At 42.2% G+C, this 16,979-nt stretch overlaps 1 protein-coding gene across 5 annotated transcripts in view; it reads left to right on the forward strand.

Moving 5' to 3' along the window:
- The window catches only part of DENND2B (DENN domain containing 2B), a 153,227-nt gene that overhangs the window by 96,450 nt on the left and 39,798 nt on the right, over nt 1–16,979 (forward strand). For all 5 annotated transcript variants that reach the window (XM_077769154.1, XM_077769158.1, XM_077769155.1 and 2 more), the window contains one exon: nt 4,289–4,393. In XM_077769154.1, coding sequence (XP_077625280.1) covers nt 4,314–4,393 — 80 coding nt within the window. In that variant the 5' untranslated portion in view covers nt 4,289–4,313. The remainder of the gene's footprint in view (nt 1–4,288; nt 4,394–16,979) is intronic.

The following is a 16,979-nucleotide window of genomic DNA, read 5'->3' on the forward strand; positions in this document are numbered from 1 at the left end:
TTACATATAATCAGTGACTATTTTCATATTATATGAAGAGTTCAGCAATCGGAACAGAGACTGTATGACCCATATAGCCCAAGATATTTATTATTTAGGCCTTACAGAAAAATTTACCTACCCTGGTTCTAGATACAAATTAGTATTCTGAGAAAAAAATGGGAAGGAGTTCCACCATTAAATAAGTCCAAGAAGTGGCATATCTCTTCATGAAAATTTAAATTTTTGCTAACAAGAAAAAAAATCTAGAGTTCTGCATAAATATAAACATACATATATACAAGCTCACACATATATATCAACTTGATTTTACACCATTACTTTATAGACGTTTAAAATTTAAATACAAGTTAGTTAACATACAGTGTAATAATGATTTCAGGAATAGAATTTAGTGATGCACCACTTACATACAATACCCAGTGCTTATCCCAACAAATGTCCTCCTTAATGTCCCATGTATCCCATCCCCCCACCCAACACCCCACCCACAACCCTCAGTTTGTTCTTTGTATTCAAGAGTCTCTTATAGTTTGTCTCCCTCTCTGTTTTTATATTATTTTTCATTCCCTTCCCTTATGTTCATCTGTTTTGTATCTTAAATTCCACTTATGAGTGAAATCACATGATATTTGTCTTTCTGACTGACTTATTTCGCTTAGCATAATACGCTCTAGTTCCATCCACATTGTTGCAAATGGCAAGATTTCATTCTTTTCTGATTGCCAAGTAACATTCCATTGTATATATATATACACAACACACCTTCTTTATCCATTCATCCATCAATGGACATTTGGGCTCTTTACATAATTTGGCTACTGTCGATAGTGCTGCTATAAATATTGGGGTGCATGGGCCCCTTCAACACTCCTATATCCTTTGGATAAATACTTAGCAGTGCAGTTGCTGGGTTGTAAGTTAGTTCTATCTTTAATTTTTTGAGGAACCTCCATACTGTTTTCCAGAATGGCTGCACCAGTTTGCATTCCCACCAACAGTGCACAAGGGTTCCTTTTTCTCCCTATTCTCACCAAAATCTGTTATTGCTGAGTAGCCATTCTGACAGGTGTGAGGTGGTATCTCATTGTGGTTTTGATTTATATTTCCTGGATAATGAGTGATGTTGAGCATTTTTTCATTTGTCTGTTAGCCATCTAGATGTCTTCTATGGGGAAGTGTCTATTTATGTCTTTTGTCCATTTCTTCACTGGATTATTTGTGTTTTGGGTGTTGAGTTTGATAAGTTCTTTGTAGATTTTGGATGCTAACCTTTTAGTTGATATGCCATTTGCAAATATCTTCTCCCATTCGATCGTCGCCTTTTAGTTTTGCTGAATGTTTCCTTCACTGCACAGAAGTTGTTTTTATCTTGATGAGCTCCCAGTAGTTCATTTTTGCTTTTGTTTCCCTTGCCCCCGGAGATGTGTCAAGTAAGACGTCACTGCAGCTGAGGTCAAAAGGGTTGTTGACTTTTCTCCTCTAGGATTTTGATGGCTTCCTGTCTTTCATCCATTTTGAGTTTGTTTTTTGAATTTAGGTCTTCCATCCATTTTGAGTTTATTTTTGTGTATGGTGTAAGAAAGTAGTCCAGGTTCATTCTTCTGCATGTCGCTGTCCAGTTGTCCCAGCATCATTTGCTGAAAAGAATGTCTTTTTACCATTGGATAGTCTTTCCTGCCTTGTCAAAGATTAGTTGGCCATACGTTTGTGGGTCCATTTCTGGGTTCTCTATTCTGTTCCATTGACCTATGTGTTTGTGCCAGCACCGCACTGTCTTGATGATTACAGCTTTGTAATACAACTTGAAGTCCAGAATTATGATGCCTCCAGCTTTGGTTTTCTTTTTCAACATTACTTTGGCTATTCTGTGTCTTTTTTGGTTCCATACAAATTTTAGAATTGTTTGTTCTAGCCCTGTGAAGAATGTTGGTGTTACTTTGATAGGGATTGCATTGAATATGTAGATTGCTTTGAGTAGTATAGCTATTTTAACAATATTTGTTCTTCCAATCCATGAGCATGGAATGTTTTTCCATTTTTTTGTGTGTCTAATTCAATTTCTTTCATAAGCTTTCTGTAGTTTTCTGTGTATAGATTTTTTACCTCTTTGGTTAGTTTTATTTCTGGTTATTTTATGGGTTTTTTTGTGTGCAATTAATTGTAAATGGGATCAATTCCTTGATTTCTTTTTCTCCTGTTTCATTATTGGTATATAGAAGTGCAACTGATTTCTGTGCATTGATTTTATATCCTGTGACTTTCCTGAATTCATGTATCAGTTCTAGCAGTTTTTTGGTGGAGTTTTTGGGTTTTCCACATAGAGTAACATGTCGTCTGTGAAGAGTGAAAGTTTGACTTCTCTCTTGCTGATTTGGATGCCTTTTATTTCTTTTTGTTGTCTGATTGCTGAAACCAGGACTTCCAATACTATGTTAAGTAACAGTGGTGAAAGTAGACATCCTTGTTGTGTTCCTGACCTTGGGGGAAAAGCTCTCAGTTTTTCGCCATTGAGAATGATATTAGCAGTGGGTCTTTCATTTATGGCTTTTATGAACTTGAGGTATGATCCTTCTATTCCTACTCTCTTAAGGGTTTTTATCAAGAAAAGATGCTGTATTTTGTCAAATGCATTTTTTGCATACTAGCATTTGTTTTTATCTGTTTGTTTGATGATAGCCATGCTGGTGGATGTGAAGTGCAATACCTTAATGTGGTTTTGATTTCTATTCCCTGATGACTAGTGATGTTGAACATTGTTTCATGAGCTTATTGGCCAATTTTACATCTTTGGAGAAATGTCTATTCAAATTATTCAGCTTATACCATCTCTAAATAAGAAATAATTCTACTTCTTCCTTTCCAGTCTGGATGTACTCTTAAGTTATAACCTTTTTCTTCCTTTTATTATTTTAGCATAAAATGATGTTCTCTAAAGGATAATGATGTATTAGCTAACTCTGTGATACATGAATACTGTATGGATATTTTTCACTGTTGGTACTTAAATACCATAACATATATTACTTTTATCTTAATGGATATTAGAAAATAGTATGATAACTCATAATATTATGGTGTTGGCTCATATGTTACTTTATCAGAATATTTTCCCCTGAACATTCTATTTAAAATAGCAGATCTTCAGGGCACCTGGGTCCCTCAGTCAGTTAAGCATCCAGCTTCAGCTCAGGTCATGATCTCACAGTTGGTGAGTCTGAGCCCTGCCATCAGGCTCTATGCTGACAGCTCAAAGCCTGGAGGCTGCTTTGGATTCTGTGTCTCCCTCTCTGTCTGCCCCTCCCCTGCTCATGCTCTGTCTCTGTCTGTCTGTCTCTTTCAAAAATAAATAAACATTTAAAAAATTTTTAATAACATCTTCTTGGAGGGGGCGCCTGGGTGAGTCAGTCAGTTTGATGGTCCAACTCTTGATTTTGGGTCAGGTCATGATCTCACCATTTCTGTGTTTGAGTCCCACATTGGGCTCTGCACTGACAGTGTAGATCCTGCTTGGAACTCTCTCTCCTTTCTTTCTGCCCCTCCCCTGCTTGCTTGCTCGCTCTCTGCCTCTCAAAATAAATAAATAAACATTTTTAAAAAGTTAAAAAATTTAAAATAAAATAACATCTTCTTTTCTCTCCCTCTACTTTGATTCATTTTCTTCTTCATACCACCTATCATCACCATACATATTATACACAAATGTACACTGATGTATCACATACATGTGACATGTGCAGGTTTATTGTCTGTTTCTCTTCACTGAGATGTAAGCTCCCTGAGGGCAGAGACTTCGTTTCATTCTTTTCTGGATGACAGTGCCCAGGACTTGGGTGCTCAGTAAATTTTTGTATTTGTTGAATGACTAAATGATTAATTGTATGTAACAAGGTTAAACATTTTGAGATAAGCAAGCCAGTATCAGGTTGATTCAAGAAAAATACTGACTAATAGTTGTTCAGGATGTATGCAAATAAGATGGAATTTATAAAGGGTCTATGGCACGCTAGAAGTTTGGGACTTTCTAAGAAACAAGAGGAGGGCTGGAAGTGGAGTTTTGTCATTTTCTGTGAAGTGATAAGTTATCTGTTAGCTCATAAACTCATTCCCTAACTCAGATCAGGGGTCCCTTGAGGCTCCTAAGCTATAACACATGGAATTAAATATATGTGGTTCCTACCACCCGCCACACAAGCCCTCCTGGCGGTTTTGGAGCTCATCTGGAAATGTTTGAGGTGCTTTTGGCTGCCCATGGAAACTTGGCTTATAGGCCTTGTCTTCTTTGCAGGACTCTGGGTTTTCAGAAAGCCGAAATGACCATGACTGCCAACAAGAATTCCAGCATCACCCACGGAGCTGGAGGCACTAAGGCCCCTCGGGGGACTCTGAGCAGGTGAGCAAGGGAGCACTGATGGGGGAATGGGCTCATTGGAGGGTGGCATCAAGGGGCAACCATATGGCTTTGGTCCAAAATGTAAATGATTATCATCATAACTCTGACAGTCAGCCAGGTAAATGCTCTGGGCCCAGCTCATGCTGATAATGAAGCAAAATCCACCTCTAATATATATGCCATTTTCCAATTCTGTAAGTGTTCATAGGAGAGAGCAAACAGGGACCCTAAAACAGACTTTGATTTGTGCTATTGGAGGAGTCTGGGGCTCCAGGAATGGAGCCATCAAGAAGCTAGCTGATGCTCTCCTGGCTGTATCCTTTTCCAAAGATGGGGACAGCTTGGGGGCTGTGCCTGAGCTAAGCTACACTGTAGTGAGGGAGGTTGAGCACATTGGGGTTAGGGGTGGGGAGGCCGTTATGTATATTAGCACAAGTTCCAAGCAGAAGTCCAGGTTCTACCAGAATATAGACTGGGCTGTAAACAAAGCAGCTTGGGAATTTTAGTCAGTGTAAGCTATAATCCACTTTCCTGGTTTTGTTTTCTTTTTAAAAGTAGGAATGTAGAACCATAGGAAAACCATAGATTTTGAAATCATATACAGTTGGCTTCACATCCAAGCTCTGGATTTGAGATAGTGAGATCTCAGGGCACTTTCTTATGCCTTCTAAAATCTTAGTTACTCATTTATGAAATAATAATAATAATAGTACTTATCTCACAGAGTTGCTGTGAGGATTAAATGAGATAATATGTCAGTACTTAGTGTAGTGGCTGACATAAAGCTTCTCCATAAATACTAGCTCCTTCCCTGTGTTGGGGTAAAATCTTCTAGAGCTGCAAGATAGATGTACTGCTCTCACCAGGGCTTCGCAGGTTTTGGTCAAGGCTGGGTGCTGATGTCCTCGAAGAACTTCTGGGCTCTTTTATGAAAGCCATGTACCTTTCCTAGCCTCTTGTGCTGAATCTCAGGTGGATAAATTTGACTTCTGGGACCTCAGCCAGGAGAATGATAACTGTGAGAAGGATCCTCAGCTTAGGTTGGGATAGGGCTAGTTCCTCTCTGGGTGTCTGGGCTGTGCAGTGCCAGGCTGAATCTGATGGGGTGTGGCACACCCAGGTCTGTCAGAGCTGGTGGAAGTTGTTTGCTTCATTCAGAATTGGAATCAAGATATGGTTGGCAGAATGGGCCACTGCACATTGTGCCTAAGGAGTGATTTCCTGCACCACACATTCGAGGTTTGATCCCAGTGGAAATGGCCTGGATGGACTGTGTCAACCAGATAGAGATTGGGAGGTTCTGGAACTTAGGCACACAAATTGGATAGCCACTCTGTGGCAGCAAGACCAACAAGAACAGCCCCTACCTCCTGCCCTTGCACCTCCTCTAACCCAGGTAGAGTTTCTTGCATACTTGCTTCCCTGAACTGGGTGAGCTGGAGACTGGCAGGGACTAACAACTTTTTGGGTAAAAGAGGTAGAAAACCTGAACTCTCTCAGGACATGTTGGTAGCCACAGCAGAAGCAGATCTAGATCTCAGAGTCTTTGTCTCCCAATGTCTGCTTCTGGGGAACGTCTTTTCTGGGCTCTCACCAGTTCAGTGGCATGTGTTACTAAGACTGAGTTGGCAGATAGAGACTGGGAACTAAGGTTTCCATTTTTTTAAAAAATGAGATTGTAGCAGTAAAATAAGCATTATTTGTGATTGTATACTTTTACTCTTAATTTTAAAGAAATAGTATATTTAGAACTTGAATTAGAAATTACCATACCATCAGCCTTCAACTCCTTTAAGTATTAATTTTTTTCTTCCAATTTCTACTATGTGGGGGATGAAATGGGAGGTGCAGGTTTTACAGCAAGTCACAAGGCAGAATCTGGGCCACTGACAGGCACCTATTTCTGTTTGGAAAACATATACCTACAAGTTTTAAATATTTTTAGAAATTGCTCTTCCTTGAGCTTCCTAGCATGCTTGCCATCATAACATGATAGATGATGTTTGTAAAAATCTGACCATCTGATGTGCCTAAAAAAGGCATTCTTCCAGCCTCTCCTCTGAGTGTTCATTTACCTTCTTTCCTGACCTATTTCTGCTTCCCTTCCTCCTTCCTTTCCTGGGCTTTTAGCATGGAGTCACAGGCCTCAGGGGCTGGCTATGCCCTTCTCTCAGACGCTACTGCTGGACTGAGGGTGCTATTTTGAAATTGTCATCTGGTGGTTTCCCTGGCTGTCTTCACCCCCAGCCATAATCTAGGGGGTGTTCTTTGGGCTGAGTAGGGCACTAAGTCACCAGTTCATTTAGGAAGTCATTGTCAGTGAATTCTGAGGGGCTTTCCTCTCAGGTGCCAGGCTTGGTGGTAGACAATGGAGGACAAAGAAGAATGATCCATTCTCTTTCTTCAAGGCATTTACAACTTGGATTAATGACCTTGGCACCTGAATTTCTCAGTCTGACCTTTCCATAAATGTTTGGCAGTGACCTGAGGCCCTTTTCATCATCGCTAGCCCAAGGGTCTCAGTGGGAAAAGACTCCTTGGTGTGATGGGAAATTTGGGTGGGGAGTACAAAGGTGCTAGGGCCTGGGAAAGCTGGGTGTTTGGCTCCCCGGCTGCTTTGGGGTCCTCCCCATCATCCACATGGAGGCAGAGTAACCCAGTGGTACTAAGAGGCATTTGTATCTCACTTTGGGGGTAGAAGGTACTCTGGGGTGTGGGAAAGGTGGGATGGGACCCTGTGGAACTGTCAGGATAGGTATTTGCAAGTTTGTGCCCTTAATTTGAATGAGCCTTCACTTGAGCCAGTACAGGTTAGAGATCCTGAACTCCATTCTATTTTTTGTTTTTTTGTGGGTGTTTTGCTTATTTATTTCCTTCCTTTTCCACTGCAGCCCGGTATTCATTGGCAGGATATATAGGAGGAAGAAATCTAAGCCTTTTCATTTGACCACCAAAGTTTTGTTCTTTGCTATGTTTTGGTCTCTTAGAGCAGGTTTCCCTTTCTCTTTGCTTTTTTTTTTTTAATTTTAAATGTTTTATTTATTTCTGAGAGAGGGACATTGTGAGCAGGGGAGGGTCAGAGAGAGAGGGAGACACAGAATCTGAAGCAGGCTCCAGGCTCTAAACTAGCTGTCAGCACAGAGCCGGACGTGGGGCTCGAACCCACGAACTGTGAGATTATGACCTGAGCCAAAGTTGGACGCTTCACTGACTGAGCCACCCAGGCGCCCCTCCCTTTCTCTTTGTTGATGGGGCAGAATAGGCATAGTGTTTCACCCTTAGCAGCCAGATCCACCCTCCCCACAGGTTGTTCCCATTCTAGCTCAAATTCAGTTCTAGGAGTGGGAGGTGGGATTCTCAAAGGTCCCCTGGATTTCAGAGGCCAGGCTTTATGATGTTGGTGTTGATGACCTGGGGTCTAGAAGCAGAGTGGTGATTTGCAAACAAGGAAATGTTGTGTTTAAAGTGAATTCAGCCACCTGTGTGGGGTGAACTTTGCTACTTGGTGCCCACAGGGGATTTCACTTGTGCTGTAAGGCCTGGCAGGCAGCAGGGGCGTTCTCAGGAGACTTGTCCTGCCTGCCAATTTCCTAGACAGCTTCCTCACTGTGAACCTCTGGCACTAGGTCATTGCCACATGGAAATATAGGCTCTTGGTATTGTGTTTGGGAACTTTGCCTCTGGATATAGGTGCAAGAAACCTTTTTTATAGGTGCCTATAAAAAATATAGACTTCTTGGAGTCAAGGACTTGATTGACTTCTTTCCATCTCCCTTGAGCCTGGAACAATGCCTGTTATGTGGAAGATGATAACTATCTGTTGACCAGTTGATTAGATGTCTGGGCGATGGGCCTCTTGGAGAATAGGCTGCTGTGCTATTTGAGTCCTTATGGTACCTTCCTAATAGGTCTTACTAACTTTAGGTTCCCTTTCCATTCAGTCCACAGACTTTTAGAAAACAGAACTGAAAAGAACCTTAGAGCTCATTCAGTATTAACCCACTTGTTTTATAGATTGAGAAGCTGAGACATAGAAAAGAGGAGGTGCTTCCCCCAAGTACAAAGCTAATGGGAGCACGTACTCAAGCCTCGCTCTCTCGATCCTTCTATTATTGTGCCACTACATTCACCTCCCTCTAAACATTCCTGGAATCTCCCTGCTCAAAAACTATTGTCAAGTGGGATAAGTCAAACTTGGCCTCGCTTGTAAGGCTTTCATAAAAAGCCCTGGTCTTCCTTTCTATTCTTACCCTTCACTATTGCCTAATGCAAACCTTACATTTCTGCCAGTCTAGATGTAAATGGTACTTCTTTCCCAGTGCTTTTCTTAACCACTTAGCTAAGAAGGATTTCCCTCCTCTCTGTATTCACACTTAGAATCCTGACTTTGGAGCCTCCAAATGGCATTAATCACATAGTAGCTCATAGAGTGGATATTTGTGTGGGTCTTATTTCCCCTACTCAGTTGGAACTCTTTGGAGGCCCAGCACATACTCTTTTGTAATGTTAAAGTTGGAGGGGTCTTCGGATTCATTTGGCTCAATTACTTGATGTTACATATGAGGAAGCTAAAACCCACATAGCTAATTGACAGTGGAACTGTAAATTCAACTCATATTTACAGATTTCTGTGCAGAGGGAGGCAATGACTTGTAATGTGGTGAAATCCAGAGAGGTCTTGAGATCCTCTGCAAAAGTGGACACAGATCTGGACCCTATGTCTAGATTTCAGAAAGAGGGTAAGAGCCAGCAGATAGGAAAGTCTCCTGAGAATACTGGCTCTGGGTAAAAAACAGTGCTTCAGAGCCTGTCCTGGTGTGGCAGGCTACCTCTCAGGAGAGCTGCTGGCCATATAAGGCCTCCGTTACTTGAGATGCTTCCTAGAACCCACCCGTGATATCAAGTTTTTGTCTGGTTATTTATTGCTGCATATCAAAAAACCCTAAACTTAGTGGCTGAAAACATTGTCATTTATTTTGCTCAAAAATTCTAATTTGGGTAGGGCTCATTAGGGAAAGCCTGTCTCTTTTCCTTATAACATTGGTGACTCAGTGGATGGGGGCTGGACTCATCTGAAGGCTTGTTCACTTACATGTCTGACTGTTGATTCTGGTAGTCAGCTGGGATCTCAGCTGCAGAACACCTACATGTGGCCTCTGTGCTTGGTTGCATGCTTTTACAGCATGATGTCTGGATTCTAAGAGTGAGCATCTCCAGAGAACAAGGCAGAATATGCATGACATTTTAATGACCCGACCTCAGTCGGGTTTTTTGTTTTACTCTGTTGATTAAAGAGATAACAAAGGTCTGCTGAAGTTCAAGGTAAAGAGCTCTACACAGCAGTTGCACCGTGGGTGTGTGTGTTGAGGGTGTTCCCCCACACCACTAAGCAGTTTTCTGACACCAGCTTGGTGCCCTACAATTCAACTCAATTCTGAGACTATCTCCCAGAGATAGCATCAGATTCCACAGGTTAAGGGCTCAGTTTCATAAGAGGGCCTTTCCTTCAGATGCTAATCCCAAGCCCAGGTTGTTACCTGTGCTCTGACCGACTGGCTAAAAATCAGAAGTTCCCACAACCCCCTTCTTGAATTCATTAATTTACTAGAGTGGCTCACGTAACTCAGGAAACCCATTTACTCACTTGATTGCCAGTTTATTACAGGGGCGCCTGGGTGGCTTAGTCGGTTAAGCGTCTGACTTTCGCTTGGGTCACGATCTCACGGTTCGTGGGTTCGAGCCCCACATCGGGCTCTGTGCTGACTGCCAGCTCAGAGCCTGGAGCCTGTTTCAGTCTGTGACTCCCTCTCTCTCTGACCCTCCCCTGCTCACGCTGTCTCTCTCTCTCTCTCTCTCTCTCTCCCCTAGAAATAAATAAAAAACATTAAAAAAAAAAGATTTCCAGTTTATTACAAAGGATATTAATGGATATGAATCAACAGCCACATGAAGAGATACACAGGGCCAGGTCCCAAGCAAAGGATCTTCTGTCTTGGGGAGCCTGGGCTTGGCATAGTGGCATGTGGAAGCATTCTGATTCACCAACCTGGAACCTCTCTAAACCCTGCCCTTGTGAATTTTTATGGAGGCTTCAGTTACACAAGCATGACTGATGATTGATCATTGGCCATTGGTGGTTGATTCACCACCTCCAGCCCCCTCCTCTCCCTGGAGTTCAGGGGAAGAGAACAACAGAAAGTTCCCACCCTCTAATCTCAGGGTTGATTTTTCTGCCAAACAGCCCTCAAGCTTAGGTATGAGTTACTTCATTAGCATAACAAAAGACACCTTTATCACTGTCATCACTTAGGCAATTTCAAGGTTTTTAGGATCTCTGTGCCAGAAATGGGACTAAGACCAATTATATATTTCTTACTGTAAATAACAGTATCACACAAGAGGAGGGAAAGTAATTCCCACTTGATGAGAGGATTATCAACATCACATTGCTAGAAGGGCACGTGAGATGGGATAGGTAGTGATCACTCTCTTTGGAGAATATAATCTGCCACAGTCTGCCCTCTGATCACAAAAATTCACATCCTTCCCAAATGTGAAATACACTCAGTCTCTTCCCTAAGATCCCAGGTCTCATCCTTTTAATGGCATCAGCTTAAATTCTAGGATCTTGTCATGTAAGTCAGGTCCAGGTATAGAGGAAGCTCTTTGGGTTCAGTCCCTTTCCTTGTGTGTAGTTCCTGGACTACTGTTCCTCTGATGTGAAGACCTATGAGCTAAAAAGAATTTATATCTGCCACCCAAAATACCCTGGTGGGACAGGTCTAGAGGAACTGCTGTGGATAGTTCTTTTCAGAAAGGGGAAAACTGGAGGTCACACAGCAGTTATGGGTCCATTGTAATTCTTATATTAAGGTCACAAATCACCAACTTATTGATTAAGTCCTGGTCTTACTGCCTTGGAGACATTTATCTCATCTCTGGCTTCATCCTTGGAGCTTTTGGTTCTCCTCTGACTCTGACTCATTTTTCCTTTTCCATAAAAACTAGCTCGTTCTTGCAGGTGAGTAGTTTTCTCCAGCTGCTTCACGTGCATAGTATTTCAAGGGTCCAGAGTCTTCCCTTCATTTTATGCTGTCTCTGTGTTTTTCAGTCCCAGCTGATGATACAGTTCCTTAAAAAACTTTGTGAGTTTCAGGGGCGCCTGGGTGGCTCAGGTCATGATCAGGTCATGAGATCAGGTCATGATCTCACGGTTCTTGGGTTCGGTTCGTGGGTTCGAGCCCTGCATCAGGCTCTGTGCTGACAGCTCAGAGCCTGGAGCCTGCTTCAGATTCTGTGTCTCCCTCTTTTTCTGCCCCTGCTCAGCTCACGCTCTCTCCCTCTGTCTGTCTGTCTCTCAAAAATAAACATAAAAAAATTTGTGAGTTTCTTCTGAATCGCTTTATAATCCACTGCAGTAGACAAAAGGCACATGTACAAATCACTTCACCAGGAGTCCTTTCCCACTTTGGGCTCTCTGTGAGACTGCACTGGTTCTTAAGGGCCTTAGACCCTTTACTGTTTACAGACGATCTGTAAAGCCTACCCTTCAAATCATTAGAAGGCCTTTTGTGTGTCTGTCTATAAGATTTTATGAGACACTGCTTGAAAACATTTTTTTAGGTCTTGACAAAGGATCTTCCAGTCCCACTCCAGATATTTTTTAAAGAGATTTATTGAGAGATAATAAGAGCATAGTAAACTGAACAACCAGAAGTGTACGGTCTGATTAGTTTACACATTTATGCACATATACACACACAGTAAAACTGCCCTCACAATCTGAAAGCCATTTCTTAGTTAGGGACTTTTTTTCTTGTCTGAAGAGACTGAGACTGAAACATGTGTTGTTTTCTAACACAGAAAGCCCTTTCCCATTTATGTTTCCTTTCAATTTCACTTGAGAACTAAACCATATTTTGGCTCATCTCTTCTGTCTCTTACTATATGCAGTTAGAGGTCAGGTGGTACCTTGAGCTCTACTTGGAAATACCTTAAGTGAGCTCATCAAATTAGGTATATTTTCTATTTTCCATGTCACCACTGGTGATGGGATGACCAAACTTTCCAATGGTTTTTGAGGGTCCCCTTCCTCTAACTTCTACTAACATTTTCTTTACTTTCCCTTAAGCCCCTTCTGACAGCCTGTCACCCAACCCCAAAGTCACTGATTTAGGATTTTTGTTTCAACAGCACCCTGTTTCTAAGTATTGAAGTCTGTTCAGTTATCTACTGCTACATAACTACCCCGTAATTTATGGTGTAAAGCAACCATTTTATTATGCTCACAGACTCTGTAGCTTAGGAATTCAGACAGCACTGCAGGGATGGCTGGTCCCTGCTCCATGATGTCTGGGTCCTTGGCTGGAAAGACTTCACGGTGTGGGGTGACTCATTGACTAGGGGCTGGTAGTACCTAGAGGTGTCTTACCTTATGTATCTGAGGGTTGATGTTGGCTATTTCTGGAACCTCAACTGGGACTATTAGAATACCTATATGTGCCCTCTCTATGTAGCCTGGGCTTCCTCATGGCGTGGGAGACAGGAAGTAAAAGATGCTGATTTCTTGAGGCGTGGGCCTGAAAATCGGCACAGATTCATTTCAGTTGTATTTTATTGGTCAGGCAGTCACAGAGTCCAGATTCAAGAGGAGGGATCATTTTTATAGGAGGCATGTGAGAGAATTGGGGGACCATATTTTAAAGCCATTACAAGTACCTTTAGTATGGTTTCCTGAAACTATATTTCTCTCCCTGTTGTCTTTGCATAGTACCCGGTTCTGCTTTGTAAAGCAGTTCCTTTTTTACCGGAAGATATTCCTGTAAGGCATAATTTTTACCTGCCTTAGAAAGGTCTTCTGTCTTGTAAACACTCTGTACTACTTAGAGGACTTGGGGTCCCCACGCAGAGAAGAGCTCACCAGTCCTCTTATTGCTTCTCTAGAAATCAGCTGGAAGACAGGCAGGTGTGACTTTGGTAGATTCTTAGATATACTTTTGAAAGTGAAAAGGTGACTCCATTTCTGCTCTGACCCTAGCTACTGTTCTAGCTACCCTGACAAGCTGTGATTGACAAGAATCTCTAGAGATGGTGGCTCATATGCAGCCCCACTTGGTGGATGAGGCTGTCCTGGGCCCTGTTGTGGGCATCCAGCCATTTGAGATGAGGTTGCTTTGGGAACAAACAGGAAGGCCAAGTTGTGAGAGTTACCCTGTCCTTTGGCATTTTATCAGGACTGTCCCATAGTGGGGTGTCATTGGGAGTTACTGAGCTGAGCACCTGCTCTGGCTGAGGAACAAACTTCTGGACTTGCCAACAGGGCTCAGGCAGCCTTCCTCCCCTTTCTCCTCCCATGTGATTCAGAGTATGCCCTTGAGGGATTACAGTGAGAATGTCATCTCCGGAGCTGCAGCAGTCACTGAGTGGTTGGAGGATCATGATGTCCACTGAGCCCACCTTCATTGAACAGCCTGAGAATGGTGAATGGCCAACTTCTAGGCAGTTTCATTCAGAAGCAGGCTGGATACTTGTTTTGTAGAGACTAAGCATATTGGAAGCTGGGCTCTGTATAATCTTAATCTGTGTACAGGCTCACTTCATGGTAGCTATAGCCCATCTTGGTACCTCTGGGGCTATTTCCTGGACCCATAGGAACCTTTCCCAACTGGCCCCAACTTGGTCCTCTTCCTTATACTGATACTCTCAGAAGCCCTGTCACCAGAACATGCTGAGTTCAGAAATCTCTTGTCATCAAGGACTAATTAAAGATAGCCTTCCCTCCCGAAGAGTCCTTGGGCACACTTGGCAATATGTGGGGCATCCCTCAGCATGAATGCTTACTGCTCTATTACTGGAGAATGGCTCAGATCACTAAGCGAAGGGTTAGGTTGTGTTCTTACAAAATAATACCAGAGGGAAGGGCACATAGTTTGATAGTTTGCATTTTAACTCTTCACTTTCTGTCTGTGTACACACACACACACACACACACACACACACTGCTTTTTCTTTAAATTTCTCTTTTCATACCCTTAGTTCATACTCTTTCTTTCCTACTCACTTGTCTTATATATTTGTCTGTATGTGAGTGTTTATGCTCCTCTGTTTCATTTAAATTCCTTTTGCATTCTCTCCCCTTTCTTCTCTCTTTCTCCTTTTATCTCTGTAAATGTTGGTTTTGGCCAGTCACATGCTGCAGTGTTGGCATCTGCGCCTTTGCTGAGCCGCAGATCTGGCTGCCTGCTGACAAGACAGCGGCGTGAGTGCTTCGTCTCACAGTGTCTGCCTTCCCAGGGGCAAACCTGGGATTTTAGAATAAAGAGCAAGAGATGATCAGAGCAGAGTCTTAGATGTCTTTTAGCTGTGTTGTATTTAGTTTTATATTTCTCATATCTTCCCAGAGCCATTTATAGTGTTCAAGCACTTTTTAAATGTACATCATTTTAGCCCCTGGCTAGTATGTAAGGATACTCAGAGCAAGTGTTTTTCCTGTTTTATGGATGAAGAATCTGAGGCTCAGAGGATTTAGGTGACTTTTCCATGAGCACATCCAGGAAGTGATGGGACCAGGACCAGAGGAAACCCAGGTTTCTAGACTTTTGGTCTGGTATATGATTTTTGCCTTATGGGAGATGGCTTTGGAAACTGACAGCCTCCTTCTGGGCTGCACTAAGTGCTTTGTGTAATTCTTTGTATTGTTATTCAGGTCATATATCACAAAGAGAGGGAGGCAGAGAAGTCTGTGAATAATGTCCTGGGCAGGCAAAAGGAGACCTAGGTTTTAACCATTTATTTTTTACTTATTCATTCATTTAGTCATTCAACATAAGTATTAATTCTTATTAAATTCTAGATGCAGTGCAAAGAGTGAGGGATATCAAGATTAATAAGACACTGTCATCACCTTCAACTAGGTCCATTCATTGTCTAGTAAGGGAGGCAAGTGAGGAAACAATATAGTCCAGTAACATGTTACAAGTACCATAACAGGCATTTTTCCCAGCACAGTGGAGGCATCAAAACTCAGCCGTCTCCACCTGGATGAAGAGGGTAGGATCAAGAGAGTTTCCAGAGTGGAGCTACAGAGATATGTAAAGTGAACAAGCCAGGATTCCAGCAAAGGAAACAATGTGTGAAGGCCTAGATGCATGAAAAGCAAGGAGTTTGATGTGGGTAGGATACAGGATTGCATGTAAGAAAAGATAGTGAGATGACAAAGGAAAAATAAATAGGGACCAGATCATGAGGGGTCTTGGCATCCATGTCAGTGAATTTGCACTTCATTGTGTGGATAGTGGAGAGTTTCAAGCATGAGGAGTCTCCCTTACTAGAAAGATGTCAGAAGATAAGAGGATTGATGAGCACTGGGTTAAGGTTGAAGGCAGAGGGAGAGAGAGATTAAGAGACTGTTTCAGTCGTCCCAGTGAAAGATCAGATCTGAACGAAGGAAGTAGCAGCAGTGGGGCTATGAGGAAGGGGACAGATCTGAGAGATGTGAAGGATGTAGAATTGGTAGGACTTAGTCATTATGTAGGTCAGTGTGTTTGGGGAAGGAGCTGGATATAGATGGTTGAAGGAGCAGGAAACAAAGAACAAATCTGGACTTTTTCTCCCCTCTGTGGAATGAGTTGGAAAACATGAAGCAGTAAAAGCCAATGGTGGAAGAAAAGCAGCACAGGAATGAGACTATGTGAGAAGATACTCATCCTAGGTGGATGGAGTGAGAATAAAAGGGATTCTCCAGTCTAAGGGCAACCCTTCTAGATGGGCATTGGATCCCCATCCCCTTTGCTGCCTGTTTAAGGACACTGCTCCTGAATTTGCCTGATTTTGTCCTGCACCGAGAGCTTTCCTCTCTTTCACTGGATCCTTCCAGTCTTCTTTTAAGCATACTGTGTCCTATCTCTTAGCTCAAGTTAACCAACAGATTTCTTCTGTTACACCATGTTCCCTAAAAGGAAAACCCTTTGAAAGAGTTGTCCGAACTCCTTGTGTCCATTTCTCATTCTGTTTTCTTGAATTCCTTCCAGTCAGGCTTCCCTTCCTACCTCTCCACCAAAATCTCTTTTCTTAAGGTCATAGCATCCTCCATGTTGCTAAACCTCAGGATCAGCCATTTCTCAGTCTTCCCCTTGCTTGATTGTTAGCAAATTTGACTCAGTTGATTGCTCCCTATTTTTTGAAGGTGTCAAGACACCTCTCTTCATGGTTTTATTCCTTATTACATGTTCTTCTTGGTCAGTCTTTTCACTTGTTCCTCCTGCTATCCCTGACCTTGAAACACTAGAATGCCCTAGTTCAATCATTGGGCTTCTCTAGCTACTGACTCTCTAGATGAACTCATCTAGTCATACAGTTTTGTGTTTTTTATTACTGAAGTATAGTTGATGAACAATGTTATGTTAGTTTCAGGTATCTAACATAGTGATTCAACAATTCTGTATATTATGCAGTACTCACCACAGTAAGTCTAGTCACCTTGTAACATTATTCCAGTATTATTGACTACATTCCCTATGCTGTACTATTCAACTCTGTGACTTATTTATTTTATAGCCGAGAGCTCGTACCTCTTAATCCCCTTCAC

This window comes from Crocuta crocuta, unplaced genomic scaffold (genome assembly GCF_008692635.1).
Source record: "Crocuta crocuta isolate KB4526 unplaced genomic scaffold, BGI_CrCroc_1.0 scaffold255, whole genome shotgun sequence".
Lineage (NCBI taxonomy): Eukaryota > Metazoa > Chordata > Mammalia > Carnivora > Hyaenidae > Crocuta > Crocuta crocuta.